The sequence below is a fragment of the Neomonachus schauinslandi genome, chromosome 2 (genome assembly GCF_002201575.2).
Source record: "Neomonachus schauinslandi chromosome 2, ASM220157v2, whole genome shotgun sequence".
NCBI classification, from domain to species: domain Eukaryota; kingdom Metazoa; phylum Chordata; class Mammalia; order Carnivora; family Phocidae; genus Neomonachus; species Neomonachus schauinslandi.
In genome coordinates this window covers 69,359,827-69,379,717 of record NC_058404.1, presented here as the reverse complement: position 1 = coordinate 69,379,717, position 19,891 = coordinate 69,359,827, and the positions used below count along the sequence as shown (strand labels likewise).

Sequence of the window (19,891 nt, the reverse complement as noted above, 5' to 3'; positions counted from 1 at the left end):
AAGAGTCAGTGAGGACTGAGCTGGGAGGGGGGAGGTTTCTTGTCACACTCAGCACTTCAGTTCTTCTTTAGCTTGGATAAGAAGAGGGGAGTATATGCTGTGTTCAGCTAAGAAAGAGAAACAAGCAAGAGCAGGTGGTTGTGGAAGATGGCAGCGAAGAAGAGGTCGGAGCAGGGATAGGTCAGAGACGAAAGTCCCTGTAGAGAATTATGTGGAGCAGGTTATGGGGAACATAATGCAGGGGGTAATAAAACTCAAAAAGGATAGTTAAATTTGCTATAGAAGGGAATATGGAACCATACAAGTTTTTAAAGCAAGTAAGAGACTGAACTAAGGGAGCTAAGAAATTTTAAATTTGTATTCAAAAAAATCACACATTATAAGCACTCGTCTGCACTTCGCTACCTACGCTATTTCAGCCTCCTCTGTATTTTGAAAACTTACATTGCTTTAACTTTTGAACCATGCAAACATGTTTTTAAAAAGGAATGTCAGAGGCATACTACCAGAGTTGTTAGTTTCCTTAAGTTAATTTAATATTTTAACACATTTTAACCTATTTGCATGGTTCAAAAGTCAATGGTAAGCGAAGCATTTGTTACAAAGGTACTGGACATGAATAGACAATGCATTATGTGAGAATGTCAAAGGGGGAAACGTCATCAGGCTCATGCATGTGTCTTTATCTCTTAAAATATACTCTGAAGATCTTTCCATAGCAGAGCACAGAGGGTGTCCTCATTTCTTTTTTTTGTATCTGTGTAGCATTCCATTGTGTGACCATGAAGAGTGGGTCATCTGAGTGTGGGTGTAGCAGTGTTCTCAGGCCCCAGCGTCTCCTCCGTGGGGGTTGTACAGTTCTCTACTCACCTCAGTGGTCCCTGAAGAGTCAGTGTGACAGTAATCGCCGTAGCATTAGGACTGGATTTAAGCTCTGTTTTCTCACAAAATTCAGGCAGCTTGCTATGAACCAGGGTTCTGAAAAACATCACTAAAATTTATTTTCTTTACAGTGCTTTCATATTTTTGTTCATCAAAAGTGAAATACCAAATAGCACGTGTTCTGTGGACACCACGCCATTAATGACGGATCATGTGAGTAGAGTATCAGAAACAATGTGGTTGAAACATAAAATTAAGATAAAAGGAAAATGCATAGATTTGAAATACAGATGAGAAGGTAGTTCTTTCTTTTTTTTTCTTTTTTCATTCAGGGCCATCGACAATATGTTTGCATATTTATTATAGTTAGGTCTACATAGCAACCAGTCAAGACTGCCACAGAAAAGCTTCTCAGCAAACGCAAAGGTCTATTTATATCTATTAATGGTAGATCCCAACTAGAAGATGTATATACAACCCCATATTTTGGAATGGCTTAAGGATTTTTGCAATGGGAGGATCCTAAGTACTGAAGAGGAATATGAAAGTTACTTTAGAAATAGGGAGGAGGCAGGTCTTAAAGTAGGCCTGGGAAGAGCAGTGGGGAATAGCTCAGAGGCAGCCAATGAAAGGAAGAATCAAATCATATGAAAGGAGGAGTAGGACTTAGAGTTTTTTCCTTTTTCTCTTTTGCCACATCCTGTTCCACTCAAAGGTAAAGACAAGAAATATGTAGGAAGTTGCTGTTTGACCTTGAAGAACCTTAATTAGTCTGGCGTAGCAAATCTAGATTAAACAGGGAAAACCTATAAGAGATCTGACAAAGCACAAGGCCCAGTGGCTATATATACAAAAGTGATTTCAGGGCCAGCTCCCATGGCCAGGAGCCCAGACTCCAGTCCTTCCTGTTTCAAGTCTCTCTTCTATCTGCTGTGGGCCCAGTGCTATCCAGCTGCCCTGGGCAATCAGAGCCCTACACCCCGACAGACAGACACATTGCCTCCCCGGAAGGTGCTGCTTCTACTCCTTACTTCAAAACTAACCTTTTCTTCTCCCTTTTTTCTTCCCCTCTCAAAACCCTTGTCAAATAAAGTGACTGAAACCTTAGTTAAATTGACACTAAAGTTAATAATTAGCTTAAGGATAAGAGAAAAGAGATTTATTAACCCATAGACATCTCTAATCCAGAAAATGTTGCAGAGAGAGAATGGAGGAATTGGGACAGAGTGAACATGTCCAATATTCCTTGCCTCCCCCAGGGATTCAGATACCTCCTGACCAACCACCCTTCATACAAGGGAGAGAAAAAGAAAAATGCAACTCGGAAAAAGATACATAATAGGTTAACCGCCTTGGATTTTTCTAGGCACGTTGGAAGGATATAAGCAAACCAAGTGTAAAGATACATAAACAGCATGACTGGGTATTATGCAACCATACATTATGAGCTCCTCGTCATTGAAAGAAAGCATTATTGCTAAACTTGACTTAACACATGACAAAGAATTCAAATCTAGTTTCTTATCTCTTACAAAGGCATTAGGAGTATCACGTTAAAGAAATTTCAGCTAAAAGACAAAGATGATTACATTCAATATTAGAAATATAAATTGGCTTATAATTTTTCCTGACTTAGAATATCAACCTAAAAAAAGAATATTAACCTAATCATGAACCATGGCTCGAAATGTTTTATTAACTAATTCAGTTAAAGAAAACTAAATTTAAAAAGTACCTATCAATCTTAAGTATTCCATAGAAGAGTCTGAGTTTTCCTTGGTTCTAATTTTTTTTACAGATTATTAAAATATGCAGATGAAACACGAGCATTGTTAACTTCTGTTACTTTTGATAGGTGTATCAAAATAGCCATATATTAAACTGAAAAAATTTAAACAGAGAAGTTGCCAACTGCCAAACTTTTCTGAATGGAAGAGGAATAGAATCCGAAACATTTGAGTCGGAGATATGCACAGAATCAGATTGCATAGTGTCATGTGCTCATATTTTAAAGTATGTTTGAGAAAGAAGAGAAAAACATGGAAAATCTTCTTGTCACCATGGTCATTATCAACTGAATGCTGTTTTTGTCTTGGTTTGTGCCGATATTTTCAATAGGTGATCAACAACACTCAAGATTCCTGCCCTGATTATTCCTGGGTGGATAAACTTTCCACAGTACAACAGCGCACAGTGTAAGAAGAGGTTCTGTTATTCTCTTTCATATTTGGTTAAAGCAAGGATTACCGGAGTGAAGTGATACTCATCTAAGTGCAAGAAGCAAATGGTAACATAAGCTTTGACTCTCATAGTTCCATGGTGGACAGACTTTCTTGTGCCCTGCTGGATTTTTAGGTACAGAGGTCCGCGATCTCAGTGTTTCCAGAAATTTCTAAGTCACTCCAGTATCTCTAGCCAATAAGTAGCTGACAAAAGCATCATTTTGCAACACTTTTGATCCTGAAGTAAAAGCGGTAATACCGGCCACAGCATATAATGACCTCCACTGGAAGTCCGTACATTCATGTGTTAGACAATTTTATAATCTCAAGATATTCATTTTCAAATATAGTAGAATATTTTGGGTCCATGTAGTTATACCCCTTACTGTCATAGAGACTGAGAGAGTTTGGCTCACCAGCAGTCCTTATATTTTCAAGGTTCTTGTGGGATGTTTTTGGATTAGCAGAGAAATATGATAATATGTAAGTGGATAGATTGCATTTTACACTTCATGACTGTTTGGGACTTTTATGTTGTGACACACATAAGCACTTCAAGAATATAAAGCATTTCCTCTGTTAGTATATACACTAACCTCACAGTGGGAAAGAGGCTGTGCCTGGTGCATAATAAATGTTCAATAAATATTTGAGTCAATTGAATGAAAGATTGAGCTCACAAACAAGCTTTGGAAGATAAATATGTTGCTGTTTTTGCTTCAGAGTAAAACAGATCTCTCAAAAAAAAAATTTTTTTTTCACAAAGCTTCTCCCTTCTAAGGGAATATTTGTTAAGAAAAACATTTTTGATTGTCTCATGATTAGCCAGACCTGGTCTATTGGTCGGTCTGTGTCTGGGACACCCCTTTCAGGACGATGGAGTCCGTTCTTCCCCATGACACAGGGATTTCCATTGTGGATAGAGCTGATTGCCAGGTTGGCCTTGTGAGTTCCTATTAAAATAGACTTTAAGAATTTATTTTTAAGCTTGGAAAGAAATTTTGTTTGTTTTATGTTAAAGATTTTATTTATTTATTTGTCAGAGAGAGAGAGAAAGTACAAGCAGGGGGAGTGGTAGGCAGAGGAAGAGGCAGACTCCCCACTGAGCAGGGGGCCCGATGTGGAACTCGATCCCAAGACCCTGGGATCATGACCTGAGCTGAAGGGAGTCACTTAACTGACTGAGCCACCCAGGCGTCCCTGTTTGGGGTTTTTTTGTTGGTTTTTGCCTAAAACTCTTTCCTGTTTCATGCCATTGCCCTTTGTATTAAGTTAAAGGGACTGTTCCAAAATATTAATCATCTCTCCCCAAAATTATTGGGAACACTTACCTCATGCAAAGTCTGAGGAGTCACCTTGACTCTAGTGCTTAAGACAAAATATTTTCTTTTTACAATAGGAAGTGTTTTACCTGAAATATCCAAATTAATTAAGTCAGCACTTCTTTTTTTTTCTTTTTCTTTTTTTTTTTTTTTTTTTTTTAAAGATTTTATTTATTTATTTATTTGAGAGAGAGAATGAGATAGAGAGAGCATGAGAGGGGGGAGGGCCAGAGGGAGAAGCAGACTCCCTGCCGAGCAGGGAGCCCGATGCGGGACTCGATCCCGGGACTCCAGGATCATGACCTGAGCCGAAGGCAGTCGCTTAACCAACTGAGCCACCCAGGCGCCCTTAAGTCAGCACTTCTTGACCACACCCTAGTCAATGAAGGCATAGGCAAGTCCAGGGATTTCGATAGTTGTTTTGAACAAGCATGCATTTAGTACTTTGTCTCTCCTAGCCCTGTGCTGGATATTACTGAGTGTTTAAAAAAGGAGCAAAGGACATGGTGTCCCTCCACAAATAGTTCATATTTAGGGAGCCAAGTCTATTATGCCGACAGTATAATGATAGCAATAGTCACATCTATGTAATGACAATTCATAATGATAATCCATTATAATTTCTGTAAGTCGTATACTTCCAAAACTAGGCAGTAGGGGGCAAAAGTTGCACTTTTAGTTCTGATGCCACTCTGACCCTGCAGGGTATTTCTTTCACTTTTGACAGTCACAGAGCTTGAGACAGATGTGTGATTTCCTCATAACTGCCTGTGATTTACACTTTGAAGCATGCTTAAGCTATGATTCCATTTGTGTGTTTGTCAGAAATATTGCTGTGGGCCAAGATTAACAGTGATATATTTGTTTTTTAAGGGGCTGCAGTCTTGCAGTGATATCTGGAATACTCTATGGGTCTACATTTGTGCCCATCATTTATATCAAGGACCACAGCAAAAAAAATGACAGCGTATACGCAGGGGCAAGCCAGTATGGTAAGAGTAAAACATTATTTTACTTTATAAATAAATTCAATACCTGTTTTTCTACTTAAGAATATAAAAAGAAAAGGAATGTGATCACAGTAAATCCTGGTACATAGATTTGATCTTATTTTTCATTGTAAGTGGTGAATTAGAAAACCACTGAAGACTAAAAGTAATAAAGGACCGTTTGAGTCTTTTCATATGATCATCAAAATACAAATATAATCAACTTTATTCTAGTCAGGGTTTATATAGCCTACTTAGATTTGAACACATAGTTCCTGGCTTTACAGTAAGATTTGGAGATTATTTTCCAGTTAGATAATCTCTGAGAAAATATGTATTCTTCTGCTCTTTTAAAAAAAGCTAAAGTGCAATACATATCACTGTCAAATCAAGTAAAGGTCAAAGTATAACCTTCCTAAAGGTCAAAGTATAGCCTAGTCAGAGGATATTGTTTTTAAAGCATAGAGTACTGCATTGAAAAGCCCAACATAATGCTCCCAGATTATCTCAGTTTCTAGTGATAGATTGAGTCTATCTGGTATAAACTCAACACTCCGTGCAATCGCCCTTGTACAGGCTCATCAGGAGATGAAAGAGGGTCTACTTCAGGGGTCCTATCATTTTGTTGAAGCATGGCTTCCACCCATGAACTCATAAAAGAATGAGATCATAGGTAATAAAGTTCTAAATTGGATGATACAGAAAATTAATGTGACCTACGTTCCGATAAGGGAGAAATTTGGAAGGCAGAAGTCATGAGGGAGAGATTGATGACAAAACTGGGATTTGAAAGACTTTGAGTGGATAGACTGCATAGACACCATTGTTTCTTCCTCCCTTTTTATATTCAGTCCAATTAGCATTCAAACCTTTTACTAACTTCTACCTTTTTTTAAAGATTTTCTACAAATACTTTTTGTGTTTTTATTGTTTTCCTCTGTAAAGGATAAGAACCAATAAAAACAGAATAACATAGGATAAATTAAAAGACAAGGAAAAACAAGAGTGAAAAAATAAAATGGAACCAGGAATGAGTCTAAAAATTATAACATATTTGTACACTTGCTAGAAATGAGCCATAAATTTGGCTCTAAGATTTCTTATAGGCACAAGGGAAATCAAATCAGTCCCACAATTCAGTGAACACAAGATAAAAAGAACTAATCATCCAGGAGTACGGTTGTTCTTGGTCCTGGGCTATAATAAATAATGCCAGCAATCTCTTCACATAAATAGTACAATCAATTCTTAGGGACCTTTCTTATGACAACTTTAATGCCATCTAATAGGAACACATTTTATTCCACTTTATTAAAAAATAATTATAGGGAGATGCAGTTTTTTATTTCGTTTATTTAACAAACACATAAGTATTACATGCCCTGTGCTAGACACTATTCTAAGCACATTTCAGTAATAACTCAGTTGACCTTCATAGCAACCTTATTAGTTAGATACCATTATCATTCTTGTTTTACAGTTGAGAAAATTAAGACTGTGGGAGATCAGGTAATTGGCCCAATCTCAAAGTTAGCAAGTAGTGGATTGCAGATCCCACCAGATGGTCTGTGCTTTTATTAACTATGCTGTGCTGTCCCTTGTGGTAGTTCGTACATGTGTTGCTCTTATATGATCCAGAAGTAGGGTTTAAGATTTTTAGAAGAATAGACACACTCGTTGACCTTCAAGCTTTTCTCCTTAAACATGACCACACTCACCTTTGTCAAAATTTTAGTTGAGAGAAACACTGAGTCCAATGTGACCTTCCCAGCCAAGAACCTGTGGGATACCCATCTGTATGACTAAAGGACGACCTGTATAAACAGTCGGTGGGGTTGGGGTTTCTCAGATATCGGACCATCATCATGTGTCGTTAACTCCCCCCATGTAATGAGGCCTATAGTAAACAACTAAATAAAGCCCTCTTTGAGATAACTTCCTGAATATCCTTCCATGTAGCTGTCATCTGCAACAGAGATGCTGGTCTCCACATAAAATCAGCACTCCCCCATATTTTTCACATCATCCCCACTACAGTCTACTTGGAGATTTGCTACAATTGCCATTAGTAAAATTAATTCTGAAGCCTATTCTTAAAAACAAGATCATATTCACATAATACTTAGTTTCTTATTTATTTTTCCAAGATAATCAGAAAAACCAGCCTTTTAGATCTGATTATGGTAACTAATTTACTACTTAATATTTCTAAGTTTTAAATGTTAATTAAAAGTCTGTATAAACAGCATGTAGAAAACTAGGATGATAAAATATAATGGTTCCTTTACTTTTAAGATTAATTTTGGTGAGTTTGTTTTATTTTTAGAACCTAAATATATTTGAAATGAATAAAAGGATACATTTGAGAGTTTTATGATCTGTATTTTCAGATTTAGACTACGTTTTTGCACACTTCAGTGGCATCTTTTTTACAAGCACAGTCTATTTTCTGGCCTACTGTATAGCCATGAAAAATAACCTTAAGTTATACCCTGAAGCAGTCTTGCCAGGTAAGAATATTTACTACAGAAAATCTTCTTACTCTGTGAAGGTATTGTCTACTCACTTAGCTTGAATAATCATCTTCTGGAAACCAAGCCATCCTCTGTGTCTGTGTGTATGTTCATTCCCTATTGCTTTGGCCCAACTCACCACTAAATATGAAAGATTTAAAATCCATGAAACTTGATATGAAATGCCAGTCATTACAGAACCTGAAACTTGAACAGTGAATCTAAGATGATTTCCTGTGCCAAAATACATTGTATATTGACCATCAGACTTTATTATTTCTTCTTCATTATCTAAGGATGCTTATTAAAAGTCAGAGTCAATAGAACTTTGTAGTTACTTAGGTAAACAAACATTTTCTCTGGAAAATAAGGAGAAATTGTTTTAGAGTTTGAAAAGGGTATATGATAAATGCACATGCTTTGGACTTAATCCATTCGGCACTGGTGGTGAAAAATACATATAATTTCTCACTTATTTAGGAGTTTGCCATAAAGCAACTTGGAATATAAGTCCACAAGTAAAAAATTTTTAAGAACAAAATAAAGCATATATCAGAGATTCATTTTGAATACCTGATTCATTTAGGTCAAAGTATGCCCCTTTATACCATTATAAAAAATGATAGGGTATTTATCGAACACCTAGCTAAAGTATCCTGAAAATTTTATCTGGTATTTTCATTCAAATTCTAGGAGTTGTTTTTTTTTTTTTTTTTTTCCCCTTAGCTATAAGCACTATTCTGAATTTCACATATTTTTATGTTGAAAGTTTAAAGTAAATGGTGTTCACAGAGCATGCCCAGATCCAGTATCTTCCCTAGGTCCCTCTCCACTACCCAATCTTTACGTCACCTACAACTTTGGGTATTTTATTTAATGTCAATAAAATGAAAAGTTTGATAATTATACCCACAGGAGTCAAGAACAAAAAAAATGACTTGGTTTCCAAAATGATCATAAAACGATGTTGGCCAAATATGTCGATGGGAATGCATTGATATGAGCACTTTAATATTCCCACTTTATTTGGAGTGTGGATTTTTCAGGAGAGGAACGTGAGTTGTAAGTGTCCGCTGTTTGCGTGTGTTTCAGGATTCCTGTCAGGAGTTCTTTGGGCAATAGCCACCTGCTGTTGGTTCATAGCTAATCATGCTCTCAGTGCTGTGGTCAGTTTTCCAATAATCACTGCTGTAAGTAGCTGAATGTTTTTCCAAATTTTTGTTTTTCAAATGTAAATCTGATTTTTCTGAAGCATTCTTAGTGAATCACTGGGGACTGTCATGGAGTGCGATTTTTTAGGAGTACAATTTGTGTAACAGATTCATGTAGCTTCACCAACATCCTCTCACCTCATGTCCCTGATTGCTAAGGGAACATCACTAGCCTCGTTTAAGCAGGTCTGTTCATCTTTGATATCCTTGCAGTTTTTGTCTGGTCATTTTACCTAATGTCATTTTGGATACATTGTAATTTGCTGTTTATAACATACTTATCTCTGTAGAACATTTACAAATTAAAAATGCTTTTGAGTATATTCTGACAACCTTGTGAGACAGAAAGTACTTCAGACTCCTCATATGGTACTTTGGTATTTTTAAAGGCTTTCAGGAAGTCCTAAAGCAAACTATTGTCTCTGGATAAGTTATGTGATTAAACCTTAAGTTTTGCTTTGTACTTACAAAAGGGAGTAATACAATGGGCTAGCTAATTCTTTGTAACTGGTAACATATTATTTCCTCAGAAGAGACCAGTTATTTTCTAGTACTGCATTCTTAATAGAATGTATCATATGGGGCCTTTTACAGGGGACACTGAGTAACAATAAATAATATTCCTCAAAAAAAATTACAGTAGACAGAGATTTGGTTTTTCTGTCACTGTTTCTTGTATTAAATTATGGTAAAGACTTAGGATAAAACATTAAATCTTAATTCCGTGGGAATAAATTGCTGAGGTAGGTGAGGTATGGGCAGACGGTCGATGGGAGTAATCACTATGGCTCTTGGAAACTTGCCTGTCAGAAGGATTATTCTTGAACCACTGTGATATAAGCAAAGTCTTCTCACCCACCAGGTACAGCTTCCTCTGGTGCTTGGGGGATTTTTACCTGGGAAAAACAGGTGTTTCTGGGACTTGAGGGAATTGGGCAAAATTGCTACTAGATTCTTGCTTGGTGTCACCTTTGTTACTCTAGTCAAAAACAACCTTTTCCACATACAGAAAAGATTCAGTCTTTTCCTCAAGGATCTTACATTCATCTTTATTTCTTGGAAGAACTGGATTTTTTTTAACATTAACTTTTTTCATGGAAAACTTCAAACATACCCATCACCCAGCTTCAACAATTATAAATATGATCAATTTTATTTTACCAAAAGAGCAGTTTTATAAAAAAAATTCTAGTAGCACTGTTCTTCCCAGGTACCTATATTTCCACTGTTATATACCCACTGGTAACTAGACTGTGAAATCCTTGAAAGCAGCATCTATAGTTTATTAGCAAATAACATTTAATTAAAAAGGAAAGAGAAAGAGAGCAGGGAAGGATGGAAGGGAGGAAGGGAGGGAGGAAAAAGAGAAGGGGAGAGGAGGGAAAGAGAGCGGGGAGGGAGGGAAGAAAAGAAAACTGAAGAAAAAACCCATGTAGCAGGAGCAAGGGCTTGACTCTGCTCCATGTCTTCACTGATAAATCTAAAAGCTGAATCATTTTATCCAGAGGTTCAGCTTCTCAGCATAGCTCAGGCTCACCTTGTTTTCAAAGGCTGATTTACAAATATGTAATTTATATTCACTTTACGAAAGGAAAATATGCAATCCCAATTGCCAAAACAGCTATGTCTCTTATCTAAGATGTCCTTCCTATTTGGCTCTCCGGTGCCTGAATCAAAGAGTATGTACACACTTTGACTTATGCTTGCATTACTTTTGGCAAAGCACCACTTCCTATAACCACATTACTCCTGGCAATAACCCTTAAACCATGTCTAAACTAATATTTAGGAAATCATCAGCCAAAAGCCTCAAAGGTCAGTGATACCTTTTGGCATTGTCTTCTATCATGTTCTCTGAAGGGAAATAAATTTCCAGATTAGAGAGGATAAAATTCTTGAGTGATTGGCCTGATAACATTAATATTATATCCCCTTTTTCTGCTGTTTCCTTTCATCCTGTCCAATGTCAGTGTGGAATTGCCTAAAGGACCCAGATGCTTCTTGTTTGGTTTGGATTTTGAGGCTTAGGACGTTACGTCATTGATAAAAGACAGTTCCTTTGACCTATTTCTCTGGCGCTTTTGATGTTGAGTTTTCCAGACACTGATAAACAGAGAGTAATATATTTTTATTGCTTTGCTTACATGCCTGGAGTGGAGTCAAACTTTGTTGACAGTCATGTAGACAGTTGGAGTAGTGGAGGGGAAAAAACATGTTGGAACTGTTTATGAGAAACTCCTCCAGAGTTTGTGCAGGGCTTGAAAAGGAATCATAAAAATGCTGATACAATACACCTTCTCCACAAACACCATGATTAATCCAAATTCCAATTTTTTTCCTTCTCAGCTAAAAAATGTTAATAAACTTAAATAGCTTCAAGTTTCAAACTACAAAATCATCCTTTCTTTCCACCTCATTTCTTCTCATTTCCCTTTCCTAGATTATTTCATTCCTGTCTGAATAAACCTATTGTTTATTTTTCCTTACATGGCTTTTCTATCTTCCTATAATACTGTCGTTAGCATCCATTGAAGTTTAATGTTAGACATAGTTCATCTTGAGATTGCCTCATGCTGAAAAAAGTTATAAATTATTACCACACTTTCAGGGCGCCTGGGTGGCTCAGTCGGTTAAGCGTCTGCCTTCAGTTCAAGTCATGATCCCAGAGTTTTGGGGTCAAGCCCTGCTCCAGGTTCCCTGCTTGGCCAGGATTCCACTTCTCCCTCTCCCTCTGCAGCTCCCCCTGCTTGTGCACGCTCTCTCTCTCTCTCAATAAATAAAATCTTAAAAAAAAAAATTATTCTTACACTTCCTCCTATTAATCCCATTTCTAGTATCCTAAGTTCATTAGAAAAAAATAAACCACTTGCTTATTAAAATTTTATTATAAGTAGATCACATTTATTAAAGTAGATCACATAATAGTATAGCATCGTCAATGTAATAAATATGAAAATCATAAAGAAACAAAAAATCCTCATTTTTTACCAAGTGCTACCTTAGTTTAATGTTGAGTTAGGGTTGAGATTATGAATAGTTTTCCCTGACAATACTGTTATACTGTTTTTACAGTAGAAGGTTATTCAGTGAAAGAATTAGGGCAGCTCTCCAATATACTATATTTATGTAGAGTACAAGTCACAGAAAAAATAACCAATTTAATAGTTGTTTTTTTTTTTTTATTCAAGGGCCCAGGATTTATAGCTGCAATGTGGGGTGTCTTCGTGTTTAAGGAAATACAGGTATGTACAAGAAAGGGCGATTTAGAAAACAGGTATAGAGCCAGGTAAGAAAGGTATTTCATACTATGTTTGTGTCATTTTCTGAAAACTGTATGTGACCCCTAAGCCCAGGGCAGAAAACACATGAATGGATTTGACAAACTCAGATGTTCAAAATGTTATCATCCCTAACAAGGAAAGAAAATACTAAAGATATGATAATTATTATGAAACATGTTTCTCTCCACCCCAGCCCCCAGTGGGAAAATGCTTTAGTTGACTTTTTTTTCCCTTAAGGGATTTTGGTTACATAATCCACTAAAATATGATAGAGGGAAATTTTATTTAATGTAAAATATGATAGATAAACAAGATGGAAGACTTTTTTATCCTAAAGATTAAAATATCCCTGAGGCAAATGGAATTTGAGAATAGATTTTTCTGTCGGTTCTTATGCCTCCCAAAGGCCTCCACATCAAACCAGCAATTTTATAGGAAAAAAGTATGGTAGCAGGTGACTACTACCACTTCCCTTTCAAGTGTAAATGATAGTGATTTAAAACTGCATTTATTAAATAGCTGTAGGATGTGTGTGTGTTTTTTCATTAAAAAACATGTTTTAGGGGCACCTGGCTGAGCGTGGGACTCTTGATCTCGGGGTTGTGAGTTCTAGGTTGGGTATAGAGATTGCTTAAAAACAAAATATTTTTAAAACACTTTTTAATTGTTTTAGAATTTTTCCTATTTACCTTTATTTGAGGAATATATGTGAATAGTATTTTGTAATAGTTTTTACTAAAAATATACATAAATCAAAGACACTCTGTCAAGGTATCATAGATTTAATACTTGCTGTCTTCAGATGCAGCTGCAATAACAAATAATTCCTGGTTCTAAAAAGATCTGATGTTCCTAATCTCTGGCAACCAAAAAGCAAACTGTGTACTTGGATAATCCTTAAAATGATTATCCAATTTTAGATTTAAAATATCATTTTATTTATTCTAAGTGAAATGTTTTGATTTAGAAAGCCATAATTTGATAATACTGGATTCTCAAGTTTAAAAAATAATAAATTTGTTTAGGAGATATGCACCAAGATCTTAATTTTTGTACTTTTTAAAATACCCAAGACAACTGAAATTGCTTCCATACACATTTCTCATTTATTTTAGTCAGGGTTGCTTTCCACAAAAAATAATTCTATGTCTAAAGCATGCCGTAATCTCTTTGCAAATATTTCATCTCCCTCCTAAAGGATAATGATTGCTATTTAAGAATTGGGTATTTATTATCCAGTATAACATCCTGAAGCCTTAGAAAATCACAAGTGAGCATAGCTTATTTGCAGTTAGAGGTAAAAAGAAGCACAAATGAAGAATAGATTTAATGTAAAGGATCTGGAAAATTATTTTAGTCACTACTACTTTAATAATGATACGAACTTAAAAACCCTCTTCCCTAGTTATAAGAACTTGAGAGAGAGAACCCCTAGCCATTGAGCCTAGTGGTAATTCCTGAGTCCTCTAAAATGATACTAAAAGGCATTCAAAGAAAGCTTTTTTTAAAAGACACCTTTAAAAAGATAGCTAAGATCAAATAGAGAAGAATTTTTTTTAAATAATAAGCCATGACCATGTAGGGCTTAATTCAGGAGTGCCAGGAAAGTTCATAATATGCAAATTAATCAGGGTTATATAATATTAGGTAATCAGAGAAAAACTATGTGATAATATATATTCAAAAGACATGTGCTGAAATTAAAAACCAGTTTTTTTTTTTTTTTATTTGAGAGAGAGAGCACAAGCAAAGGGGGAGGGATAGAGGCAGGGGGAGAAGCAGACTCCCCGCTGAACAGGGAGACCGATGCAGGACTCCATCCCAGGACCCTGGGATCATGACCTGAGCTGAAGGTAGATGCTTAACTGACTGAGCCACCCAGGTGCCCTAAAAACCAGTTTTTAATTAAGAGAAAACCTCTTAGAAGTGCTACAAATAGGAGAAAGCAGTCTATCAAAAAACAATAGCAAACACATAGCTAAAGTGAAAACTAAAATTCTCTCAATTATCCCTCAATAAAAGAAAAAAGAAAAAAAGGAGTTCTCTGTAAGTTGAAAGAGATTTCTCCATCACTGTTATTATTCAGTATTTTCTGGAGATCCTAGCCAGTGTGGTAAAACAAAATTAAGAAAGAGAAATAGATGTAGGAAAGAAAATGAGAAAACTGTCATTTGCATGTAACATTATCTTCTTTAAAAATCTAAGTGAGGGGCGCCTGGGTGGCTCCTTCGTTAAGCATCTGCCTTCGGCTCACATCATGATCCCAGGGTCCTGGGATCGAGCCCCGCATCGGGCTCCCTGCTCCGCGGGAAGCCTGCTTCTCCCTCTCCCACTCCCCCTGCTTGTGTTCGTTCTCTCGCGGTGTCTCTCTCTCTGTCAAAATAAATAAATAAAATCTTTAAAAAAATTAAAAAATAAAAAAATCTGAGTGTATCAGCTGAAAATCTTGAGATCCAATAAGGTCATTTGGTAAGCTGCCAAAATATAGGATAAATATAAAATCAGTAGCTTTCTAATATGCCACCAATAACCAATTAAAAAGAGGAAAATAGGGTTACCTGTATGGCTCAGTCGGTTAAGCGTCTGGCTCTTGATTTCAGCTCAAGTTACGATCTCAGGGTCCTGGGATGGAGCCCCACGTGGGGCTCTGCATTAAGTGGCCGGGATTCTGCACTCTGCTTGAGGATTCTGTCTCCCTCTCCCTCTGCCCCTCCCCTTGCTCGTGCTCTCTCTCTCTCAAATAAATAAATAAATCTTAAAAAAAAAAAAAAGGAAAATAAATGCTGTTAAAAACTACAAAAATTATAAAATATAAGAAAATAAACAACAAGGAATTGCTAGATTTATAAAATCATTCACTTTACCACAGAAGTTTACTATAGAACATAAGAAAATACCAGAACAAATGGGGAAACTCACCACATTCCTGACGGAGCAACTCACCAATGTTAGTAGGCGGTTGTTTTCCAGTACATTCAGTGTGATTCCTACAGAATTCCAGTGGAGTTCCATCTGGAATTTTGAGAGTGAGTTCTGAAGTTTGGCCAAGTATGTATGTAAAAATAGAGAGAAGACCAAGCTGGAAGCAAAGAATGACTTTTATTGACCTTCTGGACTTAAAAAGAAACAATTTACAAATCTGTCTGCAAACAAAACTTAAGAAGTATCCAGTGAGACTTATCATTCAGTGCAGGTGCCTAATTGCCTCTTCACAGGCGGTTTAAAGGCAAGTTTTAAATGCTTCACATGCCAACTCGTTTAAGAAAGAGCTATCAACTAAACCCTGAAGCCAAAATCCTATTAGAATTTTTTTTAAGATTTTATTTATTTGAAAGAGAGTGAGAAGGGGGGCCACTAACAGGGGGAGTGGCAGACAGAGGGAGAAGCAGGCTCCCCACCAAGCAGGGAGCCCGATGCCGCACTCGATCCGAGGACCCTGGGATCATGACCTGAGCCAAAGGCAGACGCTTAACCAACTGAGCCACCCAGGCTCCCCTTGTCAGAATTTTTAAAAAGTATTTTTCTTAGAAACAAGATAAGACCCTAGAGGAAAACAAAAGCAAAACACGTATCTTTACGACTTTTAGGTCCTATCAGTTACGTCTTGAAGCAGTACTCGAAGACACATATTTGAAAGTCTACAACCTACAGCAATAAGAATTTAATCCGAGAGCCAAGTGCTTTTTGTGCTAAAGAGTTTAATGATTTCAGTTAGTCTTAATGCCATCCGGGCACCAGTTGGAGGCTTTCCACTTCCAATACTCTTCTACGTCTGGTACCTGTTCGTCTTTGGGAAGTTTGCTTTAGAATTTTACTTTTAGCTATTTTAAGCTAAATGTACATTATTATCTTTAGAAACACACTTTAGACACAATGTCTACAGAAATACCAATGCAGGGAATTACAACCACAACAATTTGTAAGTCAGCAGCTACTCCCAGATAAAAAATAAGATGATCTGTTATCTTAGTAGCTATTTTAAAGATCCAAGTTAAAAACTTTGTGCTTTGGGAAGAATGTTAGCATGATCTTTCTTTTTTTTTTTTTAAAGATTTTATTTATTTGAGAGAGAGAATAAGAGAGAGAGAGCACATGAGAGGGGGGAGGGTCAGAGGGAGAAGCAGGCTCCTCGCTGAGCAGGGAGCCTGATGCAGGACTCCATCCCGGGACTCCAGGATCATGACCTGAGCCGAAGGCAGTCGCTTAACCAACTGAGCCACCCAGGCACCCTAGCATGATCTTTCTAAGCGTTAATACTCACCTTTGACAAAGAGAAACTGTTGCTATTGCCCAAATACAATCGGTCTTTGTCTTTAGGAGACTAGGCAGTTTGGACAGATTCTTAACCTCAGAGGGGAAAAATACTTCTCTCTGAGAACATCATTCTTCTGACTACATAGACAATAAAGGAGAGAGCTCAGCAAAGTAGTCACATAATTAGGTTGCATAAAGTGCTGATAATTGTCTTATTTAAGTCATTGTAGCAATTGTCTAATTCACAAAGGACATTTGGAAATCACATGATTGTATTCATTCTTTGAGCAAATATTTGAGTGCCTACTCTTCATCAGTACTGGTATCTAGGTAAAGGTTGTAGAATTTAAAACTGACAAGATGTCAGGGAACCTTAAAGCTTGACAGGAGAGAGAGAGTGAGTGAGTGTGTGTGTGTGTGTGTGTGTGTGTGTGTGTGTAAATAAGCTACTCTGTACTTGGCAAAGCTTTGTGGTGCTTTCATTTGTGGAACTTGTAATAGAGTGACTTCTGGTAGTATTGATCCTCACAGTGAATCAGAAAATTCAGTTGGCCCCAGCCCAATTTAAAAGACCTCTCTCTGGGGCGCCTGGGTGGCTCAGATGGTTAAGCGTCTGCCTTCGGCTCAGGTCATGATCTCAGGGTCCTGGGATCGAGTCCCGCATCGGGTTCCCTGCTCAGTGCAGAGCCTGCTTCTCCCTCTCCCTCTGCCACTCCCTCTGCTTGTGCTCTTCTTTCTCTCTGTCAAATAAATAAGTAAAATCTTTAAAAAAAAAAAAAAGACCTCTCTCTGGTCATCAAATAGAGGTCATTTAATCCAGTTCTTCCCAATTCTTTATGAATTTGAAGAAAGGATATATGCTTTTTGGAATTTGGACTATGTATTAATTGGCATTAATCTTAATAAGAGATAAAAATAATATTATCGGGCGCCTGGGTGGCTCAGTTGGTTAAGCGACTGCCTTCGGCTCAGTCATGATCCTGGAGTCCCGGGATCAAGTCCCATATCGGGCTCCTTGCTCAGCAGGGGGTCTGCTTCTCCCTCTGACCCTCCCGCCTGTCATATGCTCTCTCTCTCTCATTCTCTCTCTCAAATAAATAAATAAAATCTTTAAAAAAAAAGAGAGATAAAAATAATATTATATGATTTGACTGTCAGGAGATCTCAGTGTTGTTTTAGAATTTATATCTAAAGTTAGGGAGGTACTGGTCCTGTTTTACTTTGTGATGTTCAAACCTTGCCTTAGAGCATCAGGACTTATAATTAAAGGGGGACATAGACAGCATGGCAACCATTCAGATGGGAACAGCCAGGGAGCTTCAAAGTATTTCATATGAAACATGGTCAAAGGAGCTAAAATACTGATCCAGAAAAAAAAAAAAAAAAAAAAAAAGCTTTAAGAACATAAGACAGTTACTTTTTAATGTTTGAGGGTTTATCTTGTGGGAGAGAGATTAGAATCAATCTGTACCCCTGGAGATAGATAGAACTTATAGTAAATAGGGGCACCTGGGTGGCTCAGTTGGTTAAGTGTCTGCCTTCAGCTCAGGTCACAATCGCAGGGTCCTGGGATTGAGCCCCACATCAGGCTCCCTGCTCAGCGGGGAGTCTGCTTCTCCCTCTCCCTCTTCCCGCTTGTGCTTTTTTTCTCGTTCTGTCTCTCTCAAATAAATAAATATTTTTTTAAAAAAGGAACTTACAGTAAATAAAATCTCTCTACTTAACACAGAAAGGTACTTCTTTGTTAGGGGCACCTGAGTAGCTTAGCCAGTTAGGCGTCCGACTCTCAATTTTAGCTCAGGTCATGATCTCAGGGTTGTGCGTTGGAGCCTGGTGGTTGGTCAAGCTCTGCACTCAGTGAGGAGTCTTTTTGAGATTCTCTCCCTCTGCCCCTTCCCCCTCTCTAAAATAAATAATATATCTTAAAAAAATAAGATATTTCTTTGTTAATCAAAGATGGACTGGCTACGTTGGGAAATGGTTGTCGGTGTGTCCCATCTTTAAGACCAGTGCACCTACCCGTAGCTGGGCAAGACAAATTTAGTCTCTCTGTTTCTTCCTCACCCTTCAGATCCATCTCTGTCTCTCCATCTGCACCTTATCATCTGTGCCCAGGAAGGCTGTAGTTGCCTCCTTCATTATCTCCTTGCATCCATCTGGACCCCTCCAATCTGTTCACCATCTGCAAGAGAAGAGTGGGTTTTATGAAATGTGAATCCCATCTTTTCACCATATCTGGCTGCCTGTTTCTTTAATGCCTTCCCATTACCTGGAAAAATAAAACCCCAAAGTCTACGTGGCCTATGAGATCCCCATAAGCTCGGGCCATAGCCCTCCAACCTGGTTTTGCTCCACTTAACTCTCAGAGCTGTGGTCACATTGACTTCCTTTCAGTCCCTGGCAAGTATCACACTTCATCTTACAACAGAGCTTTGCACATAAAATGCCTTCTACCTGGAATCCCTACTTGTTTCCCTGCCCGATTAATTGGTACTTACAGTTAGAAGCTTAATTCCTCACCCTCCAAACCAGCCTCACTAAGATTCCTTTGAAACACCCCTCAGAAACAATAGTGGTCATTTACTTATTAACACCCCTCTCGCTTTGTAACATTCTTTTCTGTGATGATTAACTTCTATCTCCCATGTTACATGATTATCTCAATAAGGGCACATTTTGCTCACCATTTTAACCCCAGCGCATGTTGATGCAAAGTGGGTGCCCACATGTATTTACTGAGTGGGTGAATTAGGAAGGTTCTAATGGGTTGTCAAGAGAATCTGGGTGATTACTTGGAGGGATAGCAAAAGGCATACAGGTGGCTGGAGCAGATGCTTAGTAAGGTCCCTAGCAATTTTGATATTCTGTGCTTTCTGCATGTTTGATTCAAATTTTCTTAATTACACTTACCCTTTTTTATCATTCAGGGTCTACAAAACTACCTATTGATGATATTTGCATTTTTCATCATCTTGAGTGGAGCATTATGCACTGCTTTCTCTAAACTCTAACAATACAAGACTGGCAGATGGCAGCAGTGGGTAAGAGAACCCTGCTGCAGGGCTCCGAGTGATCATGCTGAGAAGAGAGTTCATTTTCTTACAGCAAATGGATCTCAACCCGTCTTGGACTGGGTAAATGATTTTTTTTTTCCACAAATGTGAGAATAAAGGAAAACTAAGTTTCAGTCAAGTATAAAAATGTAAAATTCTTCTAA

At 37.5% G+C, this 19,891-nt stretch overlaps 1 protein-coding gene across 1 annotated transcript in view; it reads left to right on the top strand.

The window, feature by feature from the left end:
* Positions 1–19,685, top strand: part of TMEM144 (transmembrane protein 144) — a 30,772-nt gene extending 11,087 nt beyond the window's left edge. The window contains exons 5-11 of the mRNA XM_021698897.2: positions 1,014–1,095; positions 3,001–3,077; positions 5,300–5,418; positions 7,806–7,925; positions 9,021–9,118; positions 12,328–12,381; positions 19,602–19,685. Of these exons, the coding sequence (XP_021554572.1) occupies positions 1,014–1,095; positions 3,001–3,077; positions 5,300–5,418; positions 7,806–7,925; positions 9,021–9,118; positions 12,328–12,381; positions 19,602–19,685 (634 nt within the window). The remainder of the gene's footprint in view (positions 1–1,013; positions 1,096–3,000; positions 3,078–5,299; positions 5,419–7,805; positions 7,926–9,020; positions 9,119–12,327; positions 12,382–19,601) is intronic.
* The last annotated feature ends 206 nt before the right edge of the window (positions 19,686–19,891 follow it).